The sequence below is a fragment of the Pholcus phalangioides genome, unplaced genomic scaffold, assembly GCF_987345545.1.
Source record: "Pholcus phalangioides strain wild (caught in Gottingen) unplaced genomic scaffold, Ppha-v1.0 ptg000015l_1, whole genome shotgun sequence".
Lineage (NCBI taxonomy): Eukaryota > Metazoa > Arthropoda > Arachnida > Araneae > Pholcidae > Pholcus > Pholcus phalangioides.
The window spans coordinates 60743307-60768036 of record NW_028301608.1 but is presented as its reverse complement, the minus strand read 5'-3'; the positions used below and the strand labels follow the sequence as shown (position 1 = coordinate 60768036).

At 33.3% G+C, this 24730-nt stretch overlaps 2 protein-coding genes across 2 annotated transcripts; one reads left to right on the top strand and one right to left on the bottom strand.

Moving 5' to 3' along the window:
* Positions 1 to 393: 393 nt before the first annotated feature.
* LOC149076398 (uncharacterized) lies at positions 394 to 15221 on the bottom strand. The gene is made up of 10 exons (XM_089243941.1): positions 14845 to 15221; positions 13531 to 13725; positions 13128 to 13381; positions 11953 to 12100; positions 11737 to 11866; positions 10649 to 10814; positions 9599 to 9747; positions 8051 to 8727; positions 3216 to 3333; positions 394 to 2972 (listed from the first exon to the last, which is right to left on the bottom strand). The coding sequence occupies exons 1-10, from the start codon at positions 15138 to 15140 to the stop codon at positions 2706 to 2708; spliced, it is 2400 nt and encodes a 799-aa protein (XP_089100067.1). The 5' UTR covers positions 15141 to 15221; the 3' UTR covers positions 394 to 2705.
* A 17-nt stretch (positions 15222 to 15238) lies between these two features.
* Positions 15239 to 23887, top strand: Chmp1 (charged multivesicular body protein 1). Its single transcript, XM_089243940.1, has 7 exons — positions 15239 to 15572; positions 18711 to 18775; positions 19836 to 19933; positions 20117 to 20332; positions 21539 to 21690; positions 21977 to 22049; positions 23475 to 23887. Exons 2-7 carry the CDS (start codon positions 18754 to 18756, stop codon positions 23514 to 23516), a joined length of 603 nt encoding a protein of 200 aa, XP_089100066.1. The 5' UTR covers positions 15239 to 15572; positions 18711 to 18753; the 3' UTR covers positions 23517 to 23887.
* Positions 23888 to 24730: the final 843 nt, after the last annotated feature.

Sequence of the window (24730 nt, the reverse complement as noted above, 5' to 3'; positions counted from 1 at the left end):
TCTCGAAGTTAACAAAGTAGTAGTTACTTAAGAACAATCTATAAACCCCAACCGCGAAGGTTGAAGTGTTCTTCAAATTATTTACTCCTAATTAGCAAAGACAGAAATAAAAACCAATATAAAGATGACACAATATAATGATGATAATTTCAATAAATGTAATAAGCTGAATGAATTGGGCAAAAATTTTCATCATCAAAAGGTTTCATCATCATTTCAACCTTTGGCATCAGTCCAAAGGTTTAAGAACACTGACCTAAACCTCTCCTTCCCAGACGTAAATGTGAAGATACTGGTTTTAAAGATTTATCTACCAGATTACTAGGTAGGGAGAAACGACAAAAGTAAAAAAATTAATTGCAGCAGTGAATTAAAACCATATATACAAAACCATGAAAATCTTAATTTAAATTTATTCTAAAATCCCTGAACACGATAAAAACCATAACAGTGAATAGAACAATGATTTAACACTTTGCAATTAATATTTACAAATGGAATGAAGAATATAAAATGTCAAAATACATTATAAAAATATATTTTACATGTGTCGCCATCACCAGTTTATATGTATATCAAATAGCTGCAATGACACAGAATTTGATTGTTTGTAAATAAAAAAAAAAGAGCATATACATTTGAAGGTATAAAAGTCATAGTGGCGTAAGTCTGTCAGCCCTTGTTTTGAGAAACAAAATTTTTTACTGCTGGCAGTAAAATGAATTTTTGATACAGAACTCGCTCTACTGGCAAAGAAAATGACTTGTGACTCTAACTTCATGTTTTATTTCAACATTATTGTTTGTAAATGAAGAAAACAATGCAAATCACAATTTAGCCAGAAAGTAACTTACGCCATCGAGACTTTTACCCGTTTTATCACATGGACTGATTTTTAAAATGGACGGATCCTTATCGGGGAAAATTGCACATGATAAACAAATGGTTGCATATACTGTGAAGCTTAAAATTGTACAAAAAAAATTATATAATAGCTATCACAATACTTATATATCAATTTCTCCATTATCATGGGTTCTTGTGTGTCATTTTCAGTTGTGCAAACAAAGGACGGAACAGACAAGATCTGTGATTTAATATGATTACTGAATGACTCACACAGTGTGAAATGAAACCCAGACCTACACAACTTCAACCACTCAGCTTTGAGTATGAGGTTTTTCTAAAAAAAAAAATTAATTTTGGATGGAAATCACTGGGAATGAATATTTTACTCATAGAAACATTTCTTTTTCTCTGTAAATGGATTTCAAATCAATATTTCTGGATCAAAATCACTCGGAATAAATAATTTACATAGATAATATTTTGCTCGTAGAAACATTTCTTTTGAAGTAAATTTCAAATCAACTTTTCAGTTATCAATATACTTAAATACAATAATTCATTTGTATCAAAAACTGATTCATTCACAAATATGACAATGGTATATATATTGGACTTATGAAAAACTCATAGTTCTGACTTTTGCACTTGTAATAAAAATATATATACAAAGTTGTGTATAACTGACAAACATAAAAAAACAACAACCAAGAACATGAAAATAAAAAAATAACTAAAATGCTGAAAATAAAATCAGATCTTGATTCATTTATTACACACTCTCGTATTTTACTTTGAAGTAAACATTCATAGTGAAAAAGTCATCAAATTAGTACCAGATGCGTAAAACGAATTTCATTTAGTATGAATGCATGAACAGAATATTTTTCAAGGTCCACATTTTCTCAATAAACAGCCATAAATTTGTAGGGAAATATATAAAAACTCCAAATAAAAGGCTCGTTAATTTATATTCTGTAACATGTATATCAGATTTTTTAATTCACTCATTTTTTTCAAATGCATTCTCATTATGTTCAGTTCACTCATTCGCAGGAAAGTTCACATTGAAATAATATACCTCATAGCTTAGTTCATTTGAAATAATTTAAAATGTATGTGTGGAGATAATGCATCTAAGGAATCACTGGTAAAAGATTATCTCACGTCCATCTAAAAAGATTTGAAGGTTGAAACAGAAAAATGCCAAAGTGTAAATTCTGTACAATCAAATTTAAAAAATGCTGTAAAAACAGGATGACTACTTTTTTCTTCTAGGATATCAGCTTTAACAAGTCCCCCTTAAGCAAGGCCTATGTAGATTTTGATTAATGATTTTTGAAACATTCAAATTTTGATAAGTGGAAGATGGTTAACATAAGTCAATTATACCTCATACAATGTAGACTCTTGCTAATCTGGCACATATCAGACCAGGGTGTGTTGGATTACTGGTAGTTAATTGAAAAAGCCCATTTAAATAATATTAACTTCCGCACACAGATATGCAGTGACAAGTTTACCTCTCCGTGCTAAAAAAACCCCACCTATAAACGCCAGGACGGGCTAGACTAGCAAACGGTCAAATTATCAAGAGTGTTCTGTATGCATATTAAAAAAGCATGTCACTATGCAGTTTGGATATGTCTTTGACCTACACTGCTATTCAAGACTTGAAATATGAGATCTAATTAACAATCACATTGTATTAAACAGTGGTTAAATCTTCAAGGGAGAGTAACAACCATTTACTTCAACATTTCATGTCTGCCTTGTTGAATATTTTCTTTGGATAAGGACTTCAAGATTTCATAAATGATAAAGATGAATTTCTTAGAAATTTTTCCCTGTAGTTATTTTTAAAATCTAAGCAAATTAAAAACTATATGTAAAAACACAAATAGAGTTATGACTGAAAACTGAGCCTTCACTACACCAGCAGCTGCTATGCGACATTTCAACGTGTCGTATCTGCTTGGGAAGTCCCTCAAAAGCTTCTCAAACTCTGCTTCAGTGATCTGGCCATCAAAATAGGTGATGTAGTCGTTGAATGGATATTCATATCCTTGTTTGCACTGACACTTATACCCTCCTGTTTCGAAGCCTCTTCCTAGAATTGGTATGCACTAAAATGAATAGAAAGAAAAACACCTATCAAATATTCTGTCAGTTTTATACTCACAAACATGTAAATTATTTTCCAATCAACTATCAAAACCATTATTTAATGAAGTCTATTTGGAAAAAAAAGATGAGGATATTTATACAACCAATAATTTCAATTGAAACTAGATATTACTAAACATGAACTTTTAGAAATAAAAGAACTTTTTTGTTTTAATTCTAATAAAAGAATTAATGACAAATACCCGAGAAGATTTTCTGTCACACTTATGTGATCCTTTAAATGCATTGGGAACAAAGTAATCATCATCACACTGGTTGATGTCTAATTCATTTAATTTCACATTAACTGCCACAGCACCCCTAGAGAAGGGAAAAATAAATCATTGACAAAAAAATACTGAAAAGCATTTCGAAATCTAGACATAAACAAATGCTTTAAACATATATGACCAATACATATACAAAGTGTTTAATTCAAAATTGCTACACTTTAATTTTCATTTTTTGTAAAAAACATTGGGAAAAGAGTTTAGGCAATCATCTGATATTTAAATTCCACGAAACAGAACAGAAAACAGAAGTTTTCTGACCAGCCCAGACTATTAGTACAATTATGTTTAAAAAATGTTATATATAAAGACATTGTCATCCATAGTATTGACACCAGAATGTTTCACCAGGTTGCACAAGAAATACGGTGAAACATGTGGGCAAATACATTGAAATGCGGGGACATCATTTTCTCTACATTTAACCATTTTAATGGCTAATTTTCCCAATTAAGAACATGTTTGATTATATAATTTTTTTTAATTATATGAAAGATGTGAGATTCCCAACTTAATTTAGAGAACACAAATTTATTTTACAAAAAACACCCAAGGAAATTTTTCCTCAATTTTTTCATTCTGAATTGAAAAAATTGAGAAGTGGAAATAAAAGGGAAAAATATTATGAAAATCTATCCCAATCTGAATTCAGCCTGTAGAAATTTAATGTAGCCAAGATATGTATTATACACAGTAGTACTTATTTTCATTATGCTTTTTCTGGAGGGTACAATTACTAACTGACCATGCCATATTTCTCTGATTAACTTGGAAACAGTACAGGGGTGGGAAGTGACCAAGTCCATTTCGGAGCAGCAAATTTCAGGATTTGAAGCAGTTTTGGAGCAGCAAATATACGATTATATATTAATAAATACAGGAGCAGCGAAATTAACAAGAATATTTTCGCCAACCCTCACCCTTTATGAAAATAAAACAACTGCACTGTATTTTGTTATCAAACATCTTTTCATCAGCTTGTTTTTGTTTTTGGTGTTTCAGGCTTTTGACACCTTGTTTAAAAGAGCGGCTTTCATAAAATTTTTCACACAAGTCTGTTTAAGATGATTTTTGCTTACTGAGGGCACTATTTGCTGTCTGGAACAGCAGCACTTCAAAAATGGGCTAAAAATTTTCTATAAGTTTTAAATTTTTTTTTATACTCGGAAAGGAATTGTTGCAAAATGGGAGAGAATTTCGGAAGAATCAACACGATGTTTGGCGATTCAGCACTATTATTTAGCGAGATTTTCGATCTGACACTAGTCATTTGGCGATTTAACACTTGTTATTCTGCAAAGTTTCTAAATTAGCATTCCTAATTCAGCGGAAATGCTCTTTTTACTCCAGGAAAGATTTTTTTTTTTTTCACAAAACATCAGGATTTGACGCAATGACGATCGACTACAGTAATTTCTGCTGCTTCCAGTGGCGACTTTTTTTTTTTTTTGAAAACAGAAACACTCCCATTTGTGCTTTAAAGCTGAAAGACCACTGCGAACCATCTTATCTTCAGTTGCATGATCACGGATATTATCGGGTTTCGCGATGAGAGGCCGATAGTTTTAGTACAGTGGAATAAAACACTCTCTTCTTGGAACGTTTCGCGGCAAGCTGGAACAAAAATCTTTTGGCGTCCTTTCGGGAATTCCGGGCATACTGAAGCGAAATTCGCTATTTTGGCTATTTGGGGCAGAAAAATACGAAAATACACTGTTGGAGCAGGATGGCACAAGATGTTAATTTTGGCGCCCTGAATAGTATTGCAGAAATTAAGTTCCAGGAATTCACTATGAGTGAAGAACCTCATGATTGATATATTAAATGGCTTTTATATCCAGCTGTTTATAAGGAACCACTGATTGCTAAACCAGAACAAAATAATGTGCAACATATCAATAGACGCAGCACAAAAAAAAGTTCCTTAATTTCAAAATTATGTTGTTTAAAAGTGTAAAATATTCAAATTTGTTTGCCTGATCGTTGGTGGTCTGTTCTGATGTAATTTTAAAATTTGTAAAAACTTTGATTTTGAGCTTGAATCAGTAAGTAAATTTTGATCAAATGCTGGTAGCAGAGTTGGCAGGTTTTTGACAGTTTTAAATTGTCACATCAAAAACCTCAAATAGTGAATTTCATTATATAAATTTCTATTGAAAATAAATACACTGATTGCATGTAATGTTTAAAATAGCAATATTATACAGTAATAAATACTTAATATCATAATTATAGATAATTTTCTACTCTCTTCAGAATAATTTTAAGCAATATTATTGTCATTATAATCTACAGCTCGCAAATGCTCGTTGTCAGTGCTAATCGGGTATGAAAGCTGATGAAACTACTTTTCCCTATCACTTCTTATTAATGTAAAAATGTCTAATACTACGATTTATTAGAAGGGAATTCCAGAATGCAATAGTTTTTGCAATCAATGCTGCATCTCAACTTGCACAATTGGTAATGCTTTAACTAGCGAGTCCTGCCATCTCGCCTTTAATCAAGAGAGTATTTTCAAACTTTGGATTTGCACTAAGATATATTGTGAGTGTGAGTAAATGAGTAAAATTACTTATGTATTTCTCTTATGGGATGCTAAGTGGCTATTTAATTTTGCTACAGAATAGAATTTCGTGCAGACCAAAAAATGTAGAATACGAAAATTAATATTTTGCACATAATAATAAATAAATTTAAATTATATAATAAATTAATATTTCAAACTACAGTCTGCATAAAAATGTTTATGGTAGTTCAACATATCTACTTGATAAAAAAGAAAGTATTTTAATACATTGATTATGGGTTTTGACATTTGCCACGTCAAAAACTGAACCCAACCCTGGTTGGTAGTGACATAATTGTTGATCATTTTTGTCGCGCTACTGTAATTTTCTGCACACAAGGGCTAATTAGATCGGGGCAGACAATTCATTGATGGTTCCAAGCAGTCTTGTTTTGATACTCATCAAGAGGTTGGTGCGCTAATCCCTTGATATGAGACTCCCTACGATAGCAATCTTTTTCTGTGGTCATGTCACCGTTTCTGTTGTACCCCTATGTCAGGAAAGTTTCTGACAAGGACGAACTCTGGGTATCAAACTCACGACACCTCTAAATAGCTTCTGGTACTTCAGGCGAGTATCTTATCGACCTGGGCTACCGTGCCCAACGTAATTGTTGCGAGATAGGTTTTTTTATATGGGTTGGTGTGGCCCAAACATTTTTCTTGTTTTTAATGTGAATAAAAGCCTCTCTTATCAAGAGTTAATGCACATTTACCGTCATATTTACATCTGCCTTACAACATGTGATTGATTCACATTTTTATTCTATTCATTTTGCCATTGGATTGGAAAGTTATCCCATAATGTAAAGTTAAACAAAACTAATCTGCCCCAGGCTCTAGTTGTTCCAGACAGGTTTGGACGCCTTAACGAATAAGTTCCAACTGAGATTGTTGAAATGATCAATCTCATCTGAAACATTGAGGATGCCATGGATATTGAGAGATTGCTGTTACCTGCGATCCTGACTTTGCAATGTTCTGGCTGATCATGTGGTCATGGTTCTTTACCGTTGCTAACTCCTTCACATTGGTTCCTGACAACGGATTGGTCACTGAACTCTCTTCTCTTCATAGTTCTTCATGATGACGTCCTCTGGGAATTTCTTTTGGAAAATATCTCACAAATAACCTAAGACTTTCTCATAGACTGAGATGTATTTGAACATCTGTAGGAAAAACAAGATGTCTTGATGGGACATAGTCCTCCAGAGTCTTGGTGAGAAAGATGAGTTTTTTTTTATTTTGTTGCAAGATCTATTGAATTTAGTTGACTAGAGCCTGATGATAAATACATAAACCAGGGGTCTTGAACCTTTCAGATACACTGGGCCATGGGCAATACTAAAACTTCTCACAAAGCCTGCAAGCCACCAACTCGTGCAATTTAGTGACATGACATCTTAATAGAAGGGGTCGATGGGACCCCGAGTTGAATAGGGACAGAAATAATTTTTATTTATTTTAAATTATGTCTTTTATTAGTTACTAATTTTATCAGTTTATGAAATAATTAGTTATGAAGTGTTTGAATAATTACAGATTAAACTATTTTTGAGATTAATTTTAATCTAAATCAATTCAAATGATTCTTTAATTATTAATTTCAGTAATTCTGAAATCATTTCTCTCATTGATTTATATATTAATTATTTTTTTCACTAATTTGAAAATTATTTGTTTAAAAAATTCTTTCATTTATTCTAGAATTATTTCTTTCATTAATTCTAGAATTATTTCTTTCATTAATTCTAGAATTAATCGTTTTTCAATGTTTCCAAACATTTTTTGAAAATGATCGGCAAGTCACTAGAAAAACCTCCAATGCCATGTGTTGAAGACTCCTGGTGTAAACAATACAATTTTTGTGTATATTATGAAATATAGAACTCCTTAATTTGTTATGAATAAATTATCTGTTGAGAGAAAAGCCAATTTCTGGTGGATCCTTTGTAGTCTGCAGATTTTGCGTCAAATGGACATGTTAATGAATCTGAGGATGCAACAAACGATGCTGCAGAAGCAAGATAAAATCAGAGGAAAAAAACAACATAAAACTTAATAAAGCTGGGAGGACATTTTAAACTATTCTACTTGTGTTTGTTATACCCATTACCGATACAAAATACTATAAATTTAAAAGTGGGGAAAAAATGAGCATCATGACATAACTGCTTACTTGAATTCCAATCGACTTTTAATTTTATCCCATCCAAAGAATGGAGCAGCATATGTCAGCAGCCATTTCTCGTGGAATCCTTCACAATCAAAATATGGTGCAGACCAGTAACCATGATGAAGTTCAGCCGCTTTATACTGCAAAGGATAGTGATCATAACGTATGGGATACAATCCAGATGAATTGTAACGAATTTGAATTTTTGTTGTGTAAGTCTCTAAGTCTTCCGTATTCGCTGCCCACTGTGTTTTCAAGACCCTGAACCATTCATTATCTAAGTAGTTGTTTCTAGAAACATGCCTTGCCATGTCCTCAACATAAAAGCTTTGAGTATTTCTTTCTTTTCTGTAAGCATATGGAGCAAACAAAGTCTTATTGATAAATTGATTTCTATCAAAGAATGCACCACATCCCTGTATCTTTTCGTTTCCTATAACACTAGCAAGAACTTCACCAATTAATTGATCTTCCGTGAGAGGTTTATCAGGAACTCGAAATTCTGCAAACAACTCAGTCGGATCAACAATTTGTAAAAAGGATGATATGAAATTTGCCAATCTCAATGCTGTACGTGCCTCATTCTCAAGTTGGTTTTCTTTTCCATGAGCAACATCACCCCGAAGAATAAGCTTGTCTGGATCCTTCTTCTTTATTTCAGCGCAATTAAATTTCGTAATCTGGAGGGCAAAAGAATAAATAATGCAATGAATTAGCAGTCAGAGTGTACATAAGGAAGTTATTTGAAAATTGATACACACAAATGTTGTGTGTGAAATAGCTTTATTTCTAATGCAGTGATCTACAGGCCTGAATTTTGCTACTTCATAGGGAAAAATGCCATCCCATAATCTGCAAATGTCAATCTCAATTCCAGATAATGATATCCTAACGAATGGGTTTTGGTTGTCAAAATTTCTCTAGAAAAAATGTTAATTCTTCTACTCGCATCTGTACGCCATCTGTTATCTTGAACAAGATATTGTTTACTAATCATTTTTGGAAAAAAAAAATTTCAAATATGCAGTGATCTATAGTTCATACTACGAAATTCAGATTTTAATTTTATGTATAATCTAGGGATTATATACAGGAAAATGTAGTACTTATTATACTTGTATATATTATGTAAATAATATTTATTAGCTTTCATTGAGCATTATAATAGAATATCTTAGTATTACGAATGTTAACTTCCAAAAACCATAATTATCAACTCTGAAATTCCACATCTCATATGACTGCAGAGATAAAGCACGTCTCAAAAGACCAAAAAATTTTCTTCATATGCCTAGGCCTGCGCTGCCAGGTCTGTGAACATTGTATGAATGTTAACTTGACAGCTAAGCCAAGCTTGAGAGTATAAAGTGCCTTAAAATATTTAGATTCATGAATGATTAAAACTGTTTTAATTTTTATTAATTTAAAAGTTTATTGATAACTTCAGAATTTGTGAGATGATTATTCTACAAAATTATCATTTCGGTAAATGGTATATATATATATATAGTTCTTTAAGCATAAGTTTCAAAAATTCAAAGAAAAACTTACACCGCTCCGTACATGTTCAACCATAACTAGAGGATCGATTCTTGCACCTTCCATAGACCCTACTGAGAAGTGCATACCCTGCTGGTTGATATACTTCCACCGTTCTGAATCTTTGACTCTATTTACATTCTGAGTCATCAACATCATGTCTATATTGTAATAAGAGCAAAATATAGTAAAATCCATTGAAAAACACCATTATCAAAATAATAGATAAAAACAATTTGCATGGACATAAGATTAACAAATCTCTACTTTGAAGAACTTTTATCTTTTCCATAAATAATTTTCCATGAATAATCTCTGGGCGAATAATTTTTATTTCCTACTCAAAAATTCACATTGCTCTGTAGGGAATCGGACCAACAACCTCTCATTGTTCATGCGAGTGCTCTACAATTAAGCTACAGAGGACAGATATGTATTTTTTCTTAGAGCATATATATATATATATATATATATATATATATATATATATATATATATATATGAACGTTGAATGAGACTGCACATGGACAGCTTCCTAGCTCGGTAAGGTGTTGCTGGTTTGATTGCCCACACAGAGGAATGTGAATTTTCTTTCTGAGCTTCATCTTCATCTCTGCTTGGTTATCCAGGCTTTCGTACTTCATATGAACAGTGCAAAGTGGCATAGTTTCTCTCTTTATGTTGTCATCTGGGGGCTGTCATAAGAGCTGTTAGTTGAGCTAGGAGGCTGTCCATGCACAGTCGTGTTCATACATACACTCTAAGAAAATACCTGTCCTCTGTAGCTTAATGATAGAACTACTTGCGAGGACAGTGCAGGTTGGTGGTTTGATTCCCCAAAGAGGAACAAATTTTCTTTCAGAATTTCATCTTCATCTCTGCTTGGTTATCCAGGCTATCGCACTTCATATTTTATTCAGTATTTACATCAATTCCCATCACTGACAGTAACAAATAAATCTAAAGCATGACATGATAATGAAGCACCATCCAATGAGTCAACCATTTCAATTGTCTATAATACATTTTGTTTTTTTATGTAAAAAAATAAAAGAAACATACAGCTTATCCTTTCACAGCTGAAGCCACTTTTATATTCATCATACGGTGCTCGTTCAATGATCTCACCAGGAAACGAATTTCTAAGTACTTTTGGTAGACGATACCCAGGTAAACATCTGCACTGATATCCTCCTCTTCGAAAACCATAACCATGTATAGGTTCACACTGAAAGACGAAGTTTTTATCAAAAATCAAGATAAATGCAATATTTGTACACATAGGTATAATTTGATTTCATCAACCAAAATGTGATTATCAACCGCCACAGCGGCGCCGCTGTGGTGGTCGAGTGGTTATAGTGACGGACTCGCGATGCGAGGATCCGGGTTCGAACCCCACAGTGGTGGTCGGCTGAAGTTGGTTTTCTGTGGTTCCCAACTTCAAGGCGCAAATGCGAGCCGATCTCCCCGTTAAAAAGTCTCGCCACAGAGAGCAACAGTCCTACAACGATAAATCATTCAATCATAACACTTCACTCACAGTTAGAAAAACTGGTGGCAGATGGCAGCACTACACATAACAAGCATTACAGAGAGACAAAATACTTCGTCAGGTTTCACTACACGTACACGCACATTCCCACATGTACCGATTCGTTGGGGGTTCCGCGGGGGGAGGGGGTGTGGGCGGGGTGCATGTGTGGTGTAGCAGTAGTAGGTAGGGCCTCCAAAAAATGGCTCGGGGATCCATGATGTTCTTAAGTCAGCCACCTCGTTGGGCAATTTGCCTGTTGTGGCGTTGTATTTGTATTTGTATTTGTATTAATGCAGGGCTTGACAAATCAAAAAAATATTTAGTCACCGGTGAAAAATTATTAAATTTCCTAGTAGCCAAAAGTAGTCAAATTTTCCTCATGAAAAACAGACCTGAATATTTTTATTTTTCTGAAATTTAATGGCCCCTTCTCATGTTAAAAGGCACTCTGCAATGAAATCTGAAAATTTTCTGTTATCCTCAGACTTTAATTTAGTAATCCCAGGTAGAAAATTTAATGTGCTAATAACAATTTTCTAGTCCCCATGGCGACTTGGCGCCTTGGATTTGTCAAGGGATTTCATTAATGCAATTTTGTGCAGATAAATCTTACTTCTGTTGTATCATTTTTACAGCGTGCTGTTCCTGCGTATTTATTTGGTGGCGGATTTCCTTCCCCAGTAGGACACTGATTGATATCTATTCTGTCAAAATCCATCTCGAATACAGCAACTGCAACATATCTGAAAGTGAAAAATTACATAAGTTTTGTGCTGGGAGAAAATGCACTTTCACCAAAACAATTTATACAGTCATAAAAACTACATACGTTGGCAATTCAATGCGGTGACGAAATTGGGTGTGACGAGGATAAATATCAGGTATCGGTACAGTTGCTCCAAATATCCATTTATTAGATCTTCCACAGTCAAAATATGGAGCTGACCACTTCACTGGTCCGGGTATATCATGAGCAGCTATAGAATAACAAAATTCATTTTGAAATGTGTATTATATTCATTCGAAAATATGGTGGAAAATCATTTCAAGCTCTATGCTAATTTACAAAATTTGATTTTAAGTGAAACTGAATCCTAAGGAACAGTTTTTCATATCCAATACATCAGTGGTTCTCAAAGTGAGCACCACATGTCCACCACACTTTGTTGGAGGTGGTAAATTGAGGCAAGGGTATTGATGATTTTGCCTACCCAATGGTTAAAGAAAAGTAGTTTACCCATTTCATACATTTATTATTTTCATGAGGATACTGTAGGCATATGATCAAAGAACAAGGAAGCCTGGTATGAAATGTTTGAGAACTTTTGTAGTATCTCAGTATTCTTTATTTCAAAATTATTATGTCATTCAAAAATCTTCACACAGTTATACCCCAACTTACATAATCCTGCATATTTATGTCGTCTTGTTCTGAAAATGACTTTTTTTTTTCATCTCGCACACTATGGACCCAACTTAGAAGATTCTGACACTGCACTTTTAGAAAAGAAATGTTTCCCCATGAAAATTGTATTGAAGTGTAATATTGAAGAAAAATATTGTTTTTTGTGGGCAATCTAATGATGTAAACAATACAATATTCATACAAAAGTTTTAACAGCTGGCTGATGCGAAGATATATTTTTGAAAGAGAAAATTCAACTGCCCCTGCGGGGTCCAGTGCACATGAGATCAAAGGAAAGATTGAGATATTTGTTGCCTAGTGGTCTAGGGCATTCACAGAGAAAAGTGAAAGGACATGGGGTTGATTTCCCTGCAGGGACAGTTGAATTTTCTTGCTTTCCAAAATATATCTTTGCATCAGCCAGCTGTTAAAAACCTTAGTATGGATAGTGGAGTGTGACATCATCCTCGAATACGATATTCTTCAAGTTCCAAAACTAGGCAAAAAATTTCAGTTATATACAGGAAAGTATGGTACGCTTATTTTTTGTGAGGCATTCATTTTAAAGAATTATATAGATACAATTTCACATTACATACCAGGAGGACCATGCCATGTATATGTCTCATTAGTTCCATTAGCATGCGTAATGTGCACAGAATATGTTGTTTTGGAATCCTGCCTTTTAGTGAGATCGGGTAGCCACGCATTATACCATTCATTAATTTTGTAATGGCTGTGGGTGTAATTCATGCTCATGGAATTGTTTGGGACAGCACCTAGATCTTCAGCTTCAATAGTGTTCAATGTCGATACTCGTTCCAAATGGAAAGGATCGTTAAAATCATCAGATCTGTGAATTAAAAAATCAAGTAAAAATCACATTTTTTTAATTATGAACTTGTGGGAAAAACCTCCACCTAGGATAAAAAACATTATAACAAAAAAACAAACATTAGCCACTGCGAATATGTTTAAAAAATGCCATTCAATTGCTCTCACCTGAAAGCTCTGGGAGCAAAAAGTGGCATTGTCTTGTTGAAGAAACCTTTGTAGGATGGTGTAAATGACATATTTGGTGAAAAGTAGATGGCACTGCTATTGATGAATCGATTTGCAGCAACATCCGCAATAGAAGACAGGAAGTAATACATAAATCCTGGCTCATTTTCGTCAGCAGCTCTTTGTAAAATAAAACTGAAAATTGCGAGAGAGCATCAGTACAAGATAACAAAAATTAGACCATAATTACAACACAATGATTTGATACAAACAGACTAACATAGCCTAACCACAAACCAAAGTTATTTAAAATAGGTTAAAACTGGATTAAAGTGATTTTTTGATTAATCTTAAAATATATATATTCACACTATTTATTAACATCCCTTCAATTTTTCATGCGCTTGAAAATTTAGGAAGCATAAAGTTGTAGTTTATACCTCTGATAATTTTATAATAATTGTCTCTTATCCCTTGGTATAAGAAAAAGCAAAGTTGGGGGCCTACATTCCTTGATCTAAGAATCAGCACAATTAATATAACTTACCATTTAAACAATTAGGCCAAAGTAGTAAAAGGGTAAGATGCTGATCTACCACCACGAAATCTACTGTCAGGTTTGCAAGTTTGATCTCGAGGGAGGGCATAGGTAACAAGTTCTTTCCTTATTAAACCTCAGGTGACCACCGATAGATAGCGCTTTCATTCTCCGACCCAACTCTATTAGTAGTAAATTGCTGTATGGCGATGTAGTGAAGTAGTACTACTGTTTAAATGACTGAACCCACATATGGTCACATTATGTAACATACAAGGTATAGGCAACTAGATATAATGTAGAGATGATGATTTTTGGATGAAAATGATTGACTCTGCAGAGAATTCAATCACTTCCCACTACAATCCAGGTGAGCTCGCTAGCAACTACATTACAGAGGTGCCGATAAATTTCTTCCTTGCAGCATATACACGCTGAATGAGACCGTGCAATGCAACAGCGGTAACTAGTTACACTGGAATCCATAACAATCCCCCCTTCCACCACATCCAGCATCCACCCATGCTGGGTCTCTGAATAGATTTTTCACAAGTGCCTTCATAGTGAATTTACTGTGTGAATAAACAAAAAAATGATAATCATCCCGGGCTGGAACCCTATTAGTCCCTACTTTGACTTTGCTCCACATATTTAATATGTGAACGAAAAAAAAAATTATAATTTCAAACATAAACAAACGACATTATTGAATTTTATGAGTGGTACTAGAAATCCAAAGAAGAATTAACCTAGTTTGAAGAAAAGACAGGCCATACCTGTAGAAGAAAGCCCGAGAAAGAGCCATGTTATGAATCTGCAACAAGCTAGTCCTGTTTGGAAACACCGGATCGATGCCGATTTGCCGAATATTCGGAATATGTGTCACAGAATCCTTTGGTAAAAATAAATCGTTGCGATCAACGACTTTGCAGTTATCAGCTGTAACTTTGGCCATCTTAGTTCTGATGTCGTCGAAACCATCTCTTATCTGCCAATCAAATTGGCCGAACACCCTCAGGATTACGATCAAAATAAACACCGAACAAAACTGCAATTGAACGAACACACCCATTTCTTAAAAATCTAATTCAACAAATCCAGGGGGGTAAACAAATATTTGGGCGTCGTCCGCCATGGAGCCGACGGTTACGGTTTTCTTTTTCTTTCTTGGGTACCATGATTAAAAGAATTAGTAATATTATAAAAACGTTCCATTTATATAAAAAATAGATTGACATTTATTCAAAAAAAATTCAAAAGAAATGGTATTATCTAAAGAATTGTGTTTTCTTTCAACTTTTTTTTATTGATAGGATGTGTTCTGATGTTTTTGATGTAAACAATGTGAAGAATAAGCACGCTTAGTCAAGTCAAAAAATGAACTCATCATCCTGTGTTGTTTAATATAGGGAAGTTTCTACATTGATGAAAAAATATTAAAATTTTATATTTATAGACAAATTTTCACTTCCAAGAATTCACAAAAAATTGTTTCATTGTTAAGGTATGCATTTATTTTTAAATAATTGTTTAACGCGTAGATAAATTCCAATTATTATAAAATTACTTTGTGATTATCATAGCAATACTGATTTCTAAACTAACTATAACTAGTTAGCTTTTGAATCTCTGAATCATGGTGAACAGTAGATCCACTTATACCACTTTTGGAAAAAAACCGTCGTAAGAGAACGTTTTAAGCGGCAAAACGCTTTAAACGGGAAATTTCAAAGAGTATTAGTTATAAGTTGGGACCGCGGAAAAACGTTCTAAGTAGGAACGTTATAAGCGTGATCCACTGTATGCAATATATTCTGTTAATAACGTTCCCAGTTAGAGTGTTCTCCTGCTTAGGACAATGAAAATGCCTATCGCCATGGGCAATTTACTACCTATGGAGTTGTGCTGGATATGTAAATTTGTGTACCTAACAGTCTGAGTGTGTATCTAGTGTGATGTCCCATTTTTCAGTGCTGACATCTATATTTCAGAAGTGAGTGAAATATAATGATTTAATATTTGTACCATTTGTAGGCCTGTTGCTTTCTGCAACAAGACTTTTTAACAGGGAGATCGGCTCGCTTTGTGCTTGAAGTTGGGAACAGCAGAAAACCAACTTCAGCTGACCACCACAGAGGGGTTCGAACCCAGGTCTTCGCGATGCGAGTCCATCACTTGACCACCACAGCGGGGAGAATTTTTACTGCAGAACATTTCTAGTCAGCTTTCACTGGAAATGTTCTTGCTGTAGAACAGTGCAAAACATTCTGCTTTGGGGGCTGGAAGAGATCCCTGCAGCAGGGGGTAATTCACTTTAATGCAATGGATATGCTTATTGGTTGCATTTCCAAATTTTATAAAAGAACTTTCATAAAACTGTTATTGTGTAATGCTGCGGTAACCATATTAACCTAACATCACACATATTATACCATTTGCTTATTGTTATTGGGATACAGTTTTATTGGATCACAATGGGCAAGTAAATGATATTCAGTTGGGAATACCCAACTGAAAATCAGTTATATAAAGGATGCGTAGATGAAAATCATTCCACATAAGGATTGAACTGCATTCTTCCATTCCGTTAGATTATCAGAAAAATACAGTGCGAGACATAATTATAAGACCCTCTTAAATTTTAGTGAAATCACAAGAAGGAGCAAAGTAAAAAATATAAAAACTTTCAAGCTGTTTTATGACGGCAAAAATAACTTTAAAATAATTTTAAAGTAAAATTAAATTCAAACAAATTACATGTAAGTTTACCAAAATCAATATTTGGTACAACCACCTTTATTGCTAATCAAAGCAAAAATTCAATTCGGCATGGATTCAACCAAATCAATGAGAGTGTCACAAGAGACATCATTCCAAGCCTGTTATATGGCGGCTTTTATATGTTCGATGGAAGAAAATTACCTCCTACCTGTGTATACTGATCTGCAAAGCATGCCCCGCAAGTTTTCCATGGGGGTTGAGGTCAAGGGAACGAGCCGGTCATGAAAGAACATTCATGTTTTCTTTCTTGAACCACACACTGCCTTGTGTGACCTGACACATAAATTTGGCGCATTATCTTGTTGGAATATGCAATATTTGCCACAACTTTGTTATGTATACCAAGTTTTTCCAAAAGTTCTACGTAGCTTTTTTAATTCATCCTTGAGTGTAGAAAAACTATATCAGTCTTTCCTTTGGGCAGAAAATGCTCCCCAAACCATCACTGAGCCACCACCCATAAGCTCATTAATTGTGCCATTGCAAATTAAAAAGAGACCTCAAAACATGCCAATATTAATGGAAACCATCTGGACTATCAAGATTGATTTTTTTTTTCATCGGAGAACAAAGCAGAATACCACTTATGAGTTCAAGGCATGGTACGTTTTGCGAGAGGCAAATGATTCTGTTCGTGTTTCAAAGTTAATGGAGGTTTTTCTTGATTTTCAAAAATTTGATATTACTTGTATAACTTAAAGCTCTAGAAATTGTTCGCTGTGAGCACTGAAGTTGAAAGGCAGATTCTATGTTTCTGGGTGACATTTTGCTCCTTAATGCTAGAGCATAAACATTGCGCTTTGCTTGGGCAGACAGGCATGGGGTGCTCCCAGATTGTTTTTCTACAAAATCACATATTCCACGGTTTAAAAAATTTGTGACGGCACATCAAGAACATCCAATTTTATTTGCTATATAAGTTTTAGAAACACTGGTGCCACGCAATAGTAAAATTTCACTAATTTCACTTTTTTTGCAGCACTGTACCCTGTGGTATTTTTTGTACTGATAAGGCGCTTGTAAAGAGGGTATATTTTTATTACATTATTATACAGTAACATAAAAAAAATGATTTGCATAAAGTAACGCAGTGTTACACTACTAGAAAATGATGGAAATGAAAATGTCATATGTCTTTCCCACTAATTCACAAAAATATTAAAATATCGAAAACTATTTCTCAGACGTCCTTGTAATTTCACTCCCAATTATACACAACATGAACGGTACATGTTATTGAGTTTTATTATTGTGGAAATATTCTTTGTTTTGTTTTTTTGTTTTTTTTTTTTGTGAATATTCATAGCGTATTATAATTATGTCTCGCACTGTATAAAGTGACACTATAATTGGTGTTTAATTCAGGTGGGACTTAGGCCTCTACCTGAAAGTTCAAGTGTCATATTTTCAATTTTTCATGTATCAGTGATAAGCAAAATTGTTATTGCTGAAGTATAGCAATCACAAGCATGAATCACTGTACATAAAAATGGTGATTGCCCAAAATGTGGCACAAGTTAAGCTACTTTTGGCCGAGGCACCAAATATTGATCAAAATAGAGTTTCAATATCTTTTTGTAGCAGTGATTTTTTTCTCATGTTGTTCAAGTTGAACTCATAAATCTTATAGCACAACATGATTTCTTTTTCCCCCAAAATCAAGTGTGGGATTTTTAAAACTGTTGTTAGTTTGAATTGTAATTGTTCTTTTAGTTTGAATTGTATTTCTTATATTATTTTTTATTCATGCCAATTTTGAAAGTTTGGTTTGATCATTGTATCTGGACACTCTTAATTCATTTTTTTTTTTTTAATTTCTTTGTATCAAAAATGACGTTTATTTATATAATTTTTCTTCTAGTTTTTAAGACTAAAGTTTCATAAGACTTGCTGAAACCATCATCATGTCTGTCTCTGCTATGGAAAGTATCCTTATGTGTTGTGAAAAAATTAGATGTAACATATGTTTCAGGGTATGAAGAAATCATGATTTTTTTTTAAAAATCAAAAAATTGGAACTTTTTATTTGAATCAGATTTTTTTATTAAAATTAACTGACTTGAGTTGAATTAATTGACTTGAATTAACTGACTGATTAATTAAAACAAATCTTGCTAATCATTAAGAATGCATAATTTCATATCACCTAACTGCTGAAATTAATAAATAACAAACTACATGCAAAAAAACACCAAAAATCTGTGTTTATGTAACATGAAAGGTCATTGATCCCAAATTAACTTTTGATCCCAAATTAACTTTTTGGATTGGTATTTTTTTTTTTTTTGTAGAAAAAAGTGTTTTTATTCATGAATCCCCACCCCTGTTAAAGTGAATGAGTGGTGGCAACTCAGTATCATACATCTGGTGCAGACATCTCAATTTTTTATGCACGAAATTTACGTATCTTTACTGATCACATTCATTGAGACATGCAGGTACAATTTTTGTCTCCACTTTTCCAGAAGCTCAAAAACTGAATGTACTTATGTAGATGACTTTCAAACAAAAATAAATAAATCCTTTTCCCCTAGATAACTAAACTTTCGTCTAATAGACTACCAAATGAATTAGTTACTGAGTAACACTGATTTAAGTTTAGTTATATAGGCTTAATGATACAGTGAAAGTTCTATATTATGATACTGAAGGGATCATACGGAACGTGATCTTTATACACGATTTATCCTTATTGATTAGATATATTAACTGCCTATGGAAAGTGTATTTGAACCAGAGATTTATATTTTTACATAAGCAATTATCCTTGTATAGAATTTCCACTGTATTAATGCAAAGAAAATTATTGCATACATGTTCTCAAGTCCTAATTTTAACGTGTGTGCTCTGCCTGATTAAATTGCACAAACACTCTCTCTGTTCATTTCTTTTCTTTTTCTTCTGTACATTAGTGTTGCTTGAATGTAACAAAACATGGCATAATTTTTTTTTGTTGGTGGATAATTATCCTTGATTCATTCAAAAGAGCACCTATTCAATCTGAAATTTGCTGCCAAGGAACTAGAAAGAAACTCTAAGAAATGTGAGAAAGAAGAGAAGGCAGAGAAGCTGAAACTGAAGAAGGTAATATTTAATTTTGAAAAATTGTTTCAATTATTTGTTTAGTTATCTTGTTCATATTTTTAACAAGGTAACTAAATTTTATATGTTATGAGAAAAATTTGTTTTGATCACCGAACGAAGTGCATGCTTCGTACCATCTACTATTTTTAATTAGTGTGTTGATATTGTCTCAAAATTTCATAGGCCATTCAGAAAAACAACATGGAAGGTGCACGAATTCATGCTGAAAATTCTATTCGACAAAAGAGTCAAGCTCTGAATTATTTGCGCATGGCATCCAGAGTTGACGCAGTCTCTAGCCGAGTTCAGACAGCTGTTACAACAAAGAAGGTGACTCAGTCTATGGCTGGTGTAGTTAAATCCATGGATGCTGCTATGAAGAGTATGAATTTAGAGAAGGTTTGTGTGTACGCACTGACATTTTTTTACAGTATTGCAATACTATAAGTTTTCTTATGTCGAACCCACTGATGATTAAAAGCTTTCATATTGTCACATATAGGCCTATATATATTACATTAAAACCTGCAAAGACATGTAAATCCTAGGCTTCAGCAAAGCAAGTTTGTAGAAGTCCAAAAAATGCTCATGAGCGTTCTTATTTTAGATTTTTACTAGGCCATTTAATGAAACTAATCAGTAAAAGCCCATTTTCTTTTACTAGTACATGTTTTTACAAAGCTGCTGTTAATCGTTGTTAACTCATTACTACTTCACATTCATATTAATCAGTTACTATTATATTAGTCAACTATGATTACTAGTTCAGATCTGCAAACTTTCTAGATTTAGCCCTGCAATGCCGAATTTCACAACATTCTCGGGGCTTCCGGATTATGAAATTATATTGCCGGTTTCAATTATTGCCATAAACTTAAAAATAAAAACTTAAAAAGAGAAAAAAAAATATTAATTTTACAATTTTTTGCTGCTACTGTTCTTATTTTTAGAAAGTGACCCCCATTTCCATTACATGAAGAGCTCTTGCGACATCACACCACCTGAATTCCAGGCAAAATAGCCTGTATGAAAGGTGGTCAAAGCCATCTAAATTCATGAACATTAACAAACATGGTGACTCGTTCACATTGAAATTTTTTTTTTTCTTGCTTAATTATAAACTGGTGATTCAATCACCATATTTTCTCTATGTATTAATACACTGATTATATTTCATAGCAGAAATTACAAAAAATCTGGATCTATAAACCGGGAAATACGGAACATCGCCAGTTGTGAACAAAACTGTTAATTTATTGCTAAAAATTGTCTATGGGCAGAAAATTGAGGGCTCCTACGAATCTCGGTAATTATAATGATTTCACATAAAAAAAGTTAAACATAACGAAAATGTCCTCCAAATATCAGAAATTCATGGAAGTATTGTTGAAAAAAACTGGCCATTTCTTTAGAATAAGTCTGGCACCAAATGATAATGAAAAATATGGCCATGTTTTGTAAAATTCAGGTAATATGGTCACCATATGTATTACTTCCTTTTTTGATTCTTATGATGCCCATAAAAAGTGAATGACTGGGATTTTTTAATTAATGGGTAAATCTTTTTCATGAATTTCTGATCAAATTTTTGTTTCCGCTTTTCAGATTTCTGCACTTATGGACAAATTTGAAAAACAGTTCGAAGATTTAGATGTGCAGTCATCTTACATGGAGAACACCATGAGCTCAACGACCACTGTTTCTGTGCCACAGAATGATGTCGAAAATCTCATGCAACAAGTTGCTGATGAAGCTGGGTAAATTTCATCCATTAGCTTCCATCCCTTTCTCTATCCTTATTTCTTCATTCTGAAATTTTATAAATCACTCTTTGATTCAAAATTTTTGATAAAAAGTAATTTTCTAGCAGACTTTTTTTTCAATATATCAATTATTATTATTCATGGTGATTTTTTTTCCTTTACCTTAAGGTTACAGTGTGTTTGAATGCTTTTTAAATTAAAATTATATATTTGTATTTGGGTTGAAACAAGTTATAAGCTATGATAAAAAGTTTGTCTTTATATCTTTTTTTTTTTTCAGTCTTGAACTAAATATGGAGCTTCCACAAGGTGAAACTGGATCACTTACAACAACAGTTGCTTCCTCTGAACAAGTGAGTTTTTCATCTACAGCATAGTTTCCCAACCTATTTTGTCCCATCGCCCCTTTCTTCAGAAATGTTTTTCTCCCATGCCCCCCCCCCCAACACAATCTGACCCACAGAATCCTATGTTATACCCGTAGCTTCTACCACCTCCCTGGAACATTCCATCGCCCTTCAGGGAGTGTTAACGCCGACATTAGGAATCACTGATCTACAGTGAAACCTGTCCGGGACAGACACTATGAGACAGTAACCTGTCTTTAATGGAATCAAAAGATAGTCCCATCTATGATTAGTGCTTTGATGTGCACCTTTATAAAACAGAAACCAGTTCGAAACTGAATATTATTTCAGTCTCTTAATGTACCCCACCACAGTGGTGGTCAGCTGAAGTTGGTTGTTCGTGGATCCATTGAGGCGCAAATGCAGAGCCAATCACATTTTCAAAGAGTCTCTCACAGAGTAACAGTACAATAAAAATATTTCAGTCATTACACTTTACTCATAATTTGAAATATAGATGGCAGCACTGAAGATTCACACACAACACTTTATACTAGGGTTTTCAGATTGAAAAACAGAAAGAGGGATGGTTGCAGGTGAAAAAAAATTTCGATGTTACTTACCCAGATTTTCACAACAGATGGCGCCACCAGGATTTTGCATTGATTATTGTTCATATCCTGGTTTTGTTTTTTTGGATAGAAGAGGTAAACCCTTATGCTGTCCCCCCCCCCCCATTGTTGCCCTATGGTTTTTTGCCCATTTGGGGCATTTGCCCTGCTCTGACAAAATTTTGAAGTAGCCTATCGTTTAAGTTGGGTCCCATTTGGTATATATGCAAAATTTGGCAATGATCGATCTAAAATTGTAGATTTGTGTAGAAAACATACACACACATAGACCGACAGACACACACAGACAGAAAATCAATTTTATATTTTTTTTTTATTTTATTTTATTAATAATTCAAAACAGCACACATAAATACATGGACACAAATGTACAAAATAAAATAAAGACAACAAAACATACTCCATGCAGCTCTTATATATATAGATAGATTAAAAAGTGATTCTTAAAGTGGGATGTATTTCTCATGCTCAATACAAGGGGTTTATGCAGGCTTGATTTTATTACAAAAATATATTTGACCAATTACCTCTTAACAAGCCTTTATAAAAATATCACCATCATCATGATTTATTGAAGTTTAAGCAGACTCAATTTGGGAAACTAAGGCATTAAGCAATCGTTTCTGAAATTATTGGTATAATTTTTATTTTAATCTATAGTTTGATAGATTTTAATAAAATGTAGTTTCTATTAATTTTGAATTTTTTTCTTTTTAACCATTATTTTGTATCAAGTTCAAATGCAGATGATTTGAATCTGTTATTTACTTTATAAACATTTTATTTTTCTTATCGATAGGATGAGCTCACTCAGCGATTGGCTAAGCTGAGGCAGTCCTAGTTCGATGCAGATTTCGAAGCAAGTGCGGCAGAGCGTCATGCATGTTCGTCCTTTATAAATGATTAAGATTGCACTGTGATTCACATTTGTGCTTATATATCACTGTTTATATGTATACATTGTGCAGTGTACATTTGTGCATATAGGATAGCGGAGGAACCTCCATTGTATATAAATTATGCTAATATTCAGCAGTTGTTGTGAATACATAAAAATTTATCACAGTTTTGTTGCCAAGTTATTTATTTGGTACCAGCAGTAATGTTATAGAATTTTCATTGATCAAATATTGATTTTTATACTGTCATTATTTTGTTTCTTTTAAAATGTATTTTGGTCAATCAAAGAAAGAAATAAAATGTGTGATTTCATGCTGTTGTATCAATATATAGAAGTATCAGCAAAAAGAGTCGCACATGCACTCACAGTATTTTTAAAGCAAAAAAAAATGAAAATTGATCGATTTTGGTAACATATTTAACGTTTGTTGATAACATAAAAAAATAGTCAATGATCCAAATGATTGGTTTATGCGAAATGTATTCAAAGTAATCTACCTATGTGGAAATCAGAAAAAGATGGAAAAAACTTGTGGAATAAGAGGAAAGGTCATGGATTCTTTACAATTCAATGTTGACTTTTGTACCATTTTCCAATTGAACAAAAATGGACAAGCAAAAGTACAAAACTTGACATGCTTTCAAGACATAAAATATTCTTTTGAGCCTCTTTATCTGATAATTTTTGTTGCACCACTGTCATTTTCCACACACGAGGGCTGATGAAATAGTTTATTTCCAAATGTGAATGGTTTGAGCCTCTTCACGATTATATAGAAGAGAGTTTTTCAACATCTGAAGCTCATCGTTCCACATCAAATTATGTGAAAATAACAATTTCCAACTTTTTAGCACAAACTTTGTGACCTTTACCTATGTTCCTTAAAAGTTGTGCATGTTCAACCATACATGCAAAATCACTAAATATGTTGTTGGTAATGTAATGACATATTACAGCCAGAATTTCATTAGCACCAGCTTCAGTCTAACAGAAGCTGGTTTTGGTTCGATATTTATGATTGTATAATGCAATCTCGGCTTGTGTTGGTTTTACAAGGGTTTTTCGTAGTTTTACGGGCTTTTAGTTGTAGCTTTGAATTAAGTTATGCATATCATAAAATTCAATATTGTAATTAGTTCAGTTGTATAATTCAA

Coding starts and splice junctions, on each gene's coding strand:
- LOC149076398 (XM_089243941.1), bottom strand. CDS start 15,140: ATGGGTGTGTTCGTTCAATTGCAGTTTTGTTCGGTGTTTATTTTGATC. Junction 12,101..13,127: donor TACATGGCATGGTCCTCCTG/GTATGTAATGTG, acceptor GTTATTCTATAG/CTGCTCATGATATACCCGGA. Junction 11,867..11,952: donor CACCGCATTGAATTGCCAAC/GTATGTAGTTTT, acceptor TTTCACTTTCAG/ATATGTTGCAGTTGCTGTAT.
- Chmp1 (XM_089243940.1), top strand. CDS start 18,754: ATGTCTGTCTCTGCTATGGAAA. Junction 18,776..19,835: donor GTCTGTCTCTGCTATGGAAA/GTATCCTTATGT, acceptor TTCATTCAAAAG/AGCACCTATTCAATCTGAAA. Junction 22,050..23,474: donor CAGTTGCTTCCTCTGAACAA/GTGAGTTTTTCA, acceptor TCTTATCGATAG/GATGAGCTCACTCAGCGATT.